This window comes from Dendrobium catenatum, unplaced genomic scaffold (assembly GCF_001605985.2).
Source record: "Dendrobium catenatum unplaced genomic scaffold, ASM160598v2 fragScaff_scaffold_1488, whole genome shotgun sequence".
NCBI classification, from domain to species: Eukaryota; Viridiplantae; Streptophyta; class Magnoliopsida; order Asparagales; family Orchidaceae; genus Dendrobium; species Dendrobium catenatum.
In genome coordinates this window covers 243,775-249,820 of record NW_021319950.1, presented here as the reverse complement: position 1 = coordinate 249,820, position 6,046 = coordinate 243,775, and the positions used below count along the sequence as shown (strand labels likewise).

General features: G+C 36.2%; 1 protein-coding gene across 1 annotated transcript in view; it reads left to right on the top strand.

The window, feature by feature from the left end:
• Window positions 1–2,454: 2,454 nt before the first annotated feature.
• LOC110100735 (transcription factor GTE4) overlaps window positions 2,455–6,046 on the top strand; it is a 13,503-nt gene continuing 9,911 nt past the window's right edge. The window contains exons 1-4 of the mRNA XM_020828373.2: window positions 2,455–4,408; window positions 4,508–4,553; window positions 4,635–4,754; window positions 4,872–4,947. Of these exons, the coding sequence (XP_020684032.1) occupies window positions 2,846–4,408; window positions 4,508–4,553; window positions 4,635–4,754; window positions 4,872–4,933 (1,791 nt within the window). The 5' untranslated portion in view covers window positions 2,455–2,845 and the 3' untranslated portion in view covers window positions 4,934–4,947. The remainder of the gene's footprint in view (window positions 4,409–4,507; window positions 4,554–4,634; window positions 4,755–4,871; window positions 4,948–6,046) is intronic.

Genomic DNA, 6,046 nt, shown 5'->3' with positions numbered 1-6,046 from the left:
GAGTGCAAGAGAAGGAGAAAGAGAAAGCGAGTGGAAGAGAGAGAAAGAAAGGGAGAAAGATGGAGATAGAGAGAGGGAGGGAGGGAAAACAAGAAATAGGGAGAGGAAGAGGGAAAGAGATGGGTATATAGAGGGATAAAGGGGGCTATTAGGAGATGATTTTGGCGGCTGAGATAGAGACGAGAGAAAGGGGATATATAGAGAGCAGGAGAAAGAGTTGGGCGGCATCTTTCCCGCTCAATCTAAACGACACAACTCCCTCTCCCTCTCATGCAAGAATCTAGACATAACTCCCTCTCCCTCTTTTGTTTAATCTCAATGGTTTATTTCTTAAAGCACGAATAGGAATTAAATAGTTACCTCGTCCCTTTCTTATGGAGGGATAAAAATGCCATGTATACTTTAGAATAATTTGTATAATAATATTTGCATATTCTGAAATTAATAATATCAAATTGATTTGTTTTCTTAAAGAAAATATGTTGAAACTTACTTAAATAGATGGTTATTTTCCTTGTGCCGACTAAAATTTAATTTCCCTTTGGTTGCATTACTTGAAAACACACGTGTCGAGGTTCATTTCAAAAAGATAAAAGAAAAAATGGTTATATTCTTTATGTTATAGTTAGATTCCATTTGGATTATTCTTTTAATATGTTCTTAATGTAATTGACTCTCCTGAATCAACAAGAGCACCAATACTATTTCTCTCTTAGTTATATTGCATCCCTATCTTGCCTACACGCCCTGTATCTCCATCTTGTGTAATTGTGCTCGCCCGTCTCTCATTATTGCTACAACAAGCACAGTCGTTATCATTCACTCAAGCTCGTCTGCATGCACTCACCCAGGCCAGCAAGTCAGTTGTGTTAGGTTCGGGTCTAGGTTTATGACCCATTTATCTAATCGGGTAGGGTTCAAGTTAAGTAAGTTGAAATTGGGTTCGACAAAACTCGACCCGAAAATCTTTTTTGACACCCTTAGGGTCAGGATTTAGCAGAGTGAATTAAATGAATCTTCATGTTTAATTTTATTTTTATACTCAGGAGTAGAAAGATAGATTGATATAATGATTAATCTGCTAGCTATTGTAAATGAATTTTGAGAAATGAATACAGTTATTTATTTTGATGAACATGATTTATGATAGTTTTTGTTGATGATTGTATTTATTAAAAGAAATTAGTAGCTCTGGTAGGCTAATTAACAGATAAATAAATAATTCTTCTAAAATTAGACCCTTGGACATTATAGTATGCATGCATAACATAGATATTATTTGTGTATGTGATAAAAACACATTGTACTCATTTTATAAAGTAATATATATAAACTTTTTAAAATGGATGGGTATTGAAATGATAAATTCTACTAGTTTTTTATATAGTTATCGATTACTGCTCATTACATGTACATGTACATGTATATAGATTTTATTATTCATAAGATATATCATTATTTACATTGATTGTTATTTTTTTTACAGTTATATGTTCATACTAATATGAAATGATTACATGCATATTATTTTCTACTGTGCATTAACTGTAGTTGTAGACTCTAGTAATCTACTAAGTTATTAGTCCACTATGTAATTTTTATATGATTTTAGGATGGAGACATAATCCAGCAGAGTGAGGTAGATCAAATATTCAAGTTTTATCTAATTTTTTGAATTTGTTTATTTTTGTAGTAATGAGTAGAATGATAGACAGATATAATAATTGATCTCTTAGTTATTGTAAATGAATTTTAAGATATGAATACAATTGTTTATATTGCTTAACATGATTTATAGTTGCTTTAAATGATGATTGCATTCTTTAAAAGAGATTAGCAGCTTTGTAGGCTAATGAATAAATAAATAGATAATTCTTTCAAAATTAGTCCCTGTGGAATTACAAAGTATACAAGTATACTTATAGAGTAAGTTTAAGACCAGGAGATAAAAAAATAAAATGTTTAAATCAACTAGAAAGCCACCCTTAGCTGAAATGAACTTTTCAATAATTTTTCGCTTTCTTATGAAAAATTACGGGGCCTATTATCACCTTAATTATCAAACACTTCTTCTCATTAAGGAAACTCACTATGATTACTAATTCACTTAACACTTCCTTTTTATGAAGTTGTATGCTATAAACTTAGCATAATATAAACACATTAGAAAGGATTGTTCATTATCTTCTTATGCCTTTTGCTTTGTTATAAATTTGCTCTCCTTTAATATTATAAATTATAACTCTTTTTTTTTCTTTATTTAATTTTTAATTATAGTGGATCTTTATAATTTATATTATGCTTTTTATAACTTTTATTTATTAATTTCCTTATTAATATTATTCAGTATATTATTCCAAAAAAGAAAAAAAAAAACTAAACCCCCCCTTTTCCTTATTAATTTTATTCATATTTTGTATTGTTGAACCATTTACCCAAACCTAGTCTTTTCCTTATCGGATAAGAATTCCCGATCAAATCTAAAGCCTGCTCTTTTTGTAGTGAAGCAAAAAAATTATTCAAATCACATGCAATCCACGAAATAAAATACACGATTCCTTTTCATCCAACGGTCATAAACTGAAATACAAGTCTGCAAACGCAAGATCAACGATCAAGATCTCATCACACGAAGCATTCAACATGCACATCATTTCCAGATTCTCCAACGCCTCCTCTCCCCTCCCATCGACGATCGGCAGATCGATCTGAGATAGTGCGTCTTCCCCACTGACGAAAACCCTAATCTCTCCTTCCCTATTGCTTTGATCTGAAGCCCGTAGCAGACAAGTTAGGGTTTGGCAATCAGTTCCCTTGGATATCTCGTTGATCTCTTCGTTCATGTATGGTTTCGGGGAAAATGCTCGGCGGCAACGGTTCACGTGACAATCACCGGTGGGCGGAGAGTAAAGTTTACTCACGCAAGTCTCAGAACAAATCTTCCGGTCGGAAATCTGGAAATCCTCAGCCGCATCCCGCTGCCGATGATGTCAACTCTTCTCACCACCCCTCCTCGCCGCCGCCGGGTTCTCTACCTGCTCCCTCCGCCGCTTCGGAGGACGACGCATCCAGTCTCAATCGGCCTATTCAAGCTCTAATCAATCGAAATCACTCGAATCGACACCAGCAGCACCACCGCATGGCGACCATCAGCCTTGCATCTCGGTCGAGGGAAGAAGTAAGGGATCTCCGGAAAAAGCTTGCAGCTGAGCTTGAGCTCGTTCGAGCTATGGTAAGAAAGCTCGAGGCCCGGGAGCTTCAAGCTGCAGCAGCCTCAGCTTCATTGGCGCCAGCTACTGGCTATACCATGTCTCAGCTCTCGGCTAGCGATCCGAACCCTACTATTCCCGCCAGGAAGACAGCTTTGAGCTCTGAGGTTGCTTCCTGCCGTCCTCAGGTCAGTGTTTCTGTTATGCCTGGAGAGAGTAGTCTAAATGAGGCGGCGGAGAAAGAGAAGCGGACTCCGAAGGCGAATCAGTATTATAGGAACTCAGAGTTTCTGCTTGGGAAGGAGAGGCTTCCGCCTCTGGAACCACATGGGCACAAGAAGCATAAGGTCAGCGGGACCAAGGCAGTTGCGATGGGCGAGATGGATAGAAACGCGTTTGCAAATGCTTTCAATAGTTGCAGGGATTTTCTATCCAAGCTGATGAAGCACAAGCATGCTTGGGTCTTTAATGTTCCTGTGGATGTGAAGAAGCTGAATATACCTGATTATCACACCATCATCAAGCGCCCCATGGATCTTGGTACTATAAGCTCCCGGCTCAATAAGAATTGGTACAAAACTCCTGGAGAATTTGCAGAGGATGTCAGGCTAACCTTCAAGAATGCCATGACATACAACCCCAAAGGGCAGGATGTGCATCATATGGCTGAGCAGCTTTTGAATATGTTTGAGGAGCGGTGGCCGTCCATAGAGAGACAGTATTCTAATGTTTCTAACCCTTCACCTATGATGAAGAAGACGCCTCTTGATTTAAGGACTCTAGAAAGGTCAGACTCCACTGCACATCCAGGCCCTGTGGAGACAAAGAGTAGAGTGGTGAGTAATGTCCCACATATTGGACGGCCTCCACCATTGAAGAAGCCTAAGGCAAAAGACCCTGACAAGAGAGACATGACTTTTGAGGAGAAGCAGAGGTTGAGTAATAACTTGCAGAACCTGCCTCCAGAGAAGTTGGAAAACATAGTGCAGATTATCAAGAAGAGAAACTCATCTTTGAGCCAGCATGATGATGAGATTGAAGTCGATATTGATAGTGTAGATGTGGAAACACTCTGGGAGCTTGATAGATTTGTGACTAATTATAAGAAGAGCTTGAGCAAGAATAAGCGAAAGGAAAAGCTCGCAGTACTAGCGAGAACTGGAGTTGAAAGTAATGCAAATGAAAGGGTGCACGAAGTGGTAAGAACTATGGAGTTACTTGGTAGTTGAAGGGTTATATTTTGTTCTCATTTGAATTTACTAACTAGATGTTTCTTCTCCTTTTTCTTCACCTTCCAGATTACAGGGCCTGAGCCAACAGGAGAACACAGGGAGGGCAAAATAGGTAGCCTGATAGTGTAGATAGTTTTACTTTTTGTAGTCTTTAATGTATTTCATCTTGTGCTTATAGTATAATTGACAACAGTGATGGATGATAAAGAGGTATCTTCTGGATCACGAATAAGAGAAGAAAATAAAGGGGGAGATGCAAATAGGTCAAGTAGTTCAAGCAGCTCTAGTAGTGATTCTGGTTCATCCTCCAGTGGTAATTGAGAATTCAATTCTTGGTGCATTCTCAAATTAAGATTAGATTTAGCTCACTATGGATTATTTTAGAATCATGCAAATTCAATTCAACTTACTGTTGAGAGGGCTTGTGCAGATTCAGATAGCGAAAGCTCATCTGCATATGGATCAGATGGGGGCCAGTCACCTAGAACTTGAGTAAATTGCAGGAGGTATGAGTTACTCAATGCTAAAGTTTGGTGTTTTACTTGATCATACCAATTTCTAAATGGTTGGTTGATTTGATTTTGGGATAATATCTTGTTCAACGATCAATACTGATAAATATTGATAAACTCTTTAATCGCATGCATTTTCTCCATCTTATGAAATTTAATTTCTTAGACTGTTATGACAGAAGACTTATAATAGAAGTCCTGAACTAGCTCTATTAGGATCATTCTCATGCATTGTAAGGGGACATTGATCTCCTCTTGTTTAACCTCCAAAGCATGGAATTTCACTTAATGTGAATTTGCTTATAATTAGCTTCATATCGATGATGAGAATACACTTGATCATTAATAAATGCTCTATAAGAGGTTGTTTGGCAACGGGATTTAATGGGATTTATGCAGGATCTGCCAAACGGGATTTGAGAGTCTCGTAAATCTAATGGAAAGATAAATCCTCCATTAGCTGATTTTTTGCTTAAATCCCGGTTTTACTAAATCTTAGAATTCAACAGATTTACGAGATTTGGCCGAGGAAGAGAACAAAAGGGATAAAGATGATTGCCTTCACAGCAAGCGAGCTCCTGTAATGACTTCCAATCCAACATTGTTGAAGGAGGCGAAGAAGCTCCTTTAGCAAATCTATCAATACACTACTTCATATGAAGCCTTCAAACTTCATGTGAAGCATGTGAGGCCAAAGCAGCAACAAAGAAATGGCAAGTAAGAGAAGCAATAGTAACGAAGAAATGGAAAAGATGAAAAGTAAACCCTAGACGGACTATTTAAATAAGAATTAATCTAAGTTAGCATAATTTAATAATTCAAATTTTTAATAATTAATTCGATTAAATAAATAATTAGTAGTACAATTAATAATTAAAAAATTTAAATATATAGTTTTATAATATAATTTCAATAGTAACGAAGAAATGGAAAAGATGAAAAGTAAACCCTAGACGGACTATTTAAATAAGAATTAATCTAAGTTAGCATAATTTAATAATTCAAATTTTTAATAATTAATTCGATTAAATAAATAATTAGTAGTACAATTAATAATTAAAAAATTTAAATATATAGTTTTATAATATAATTT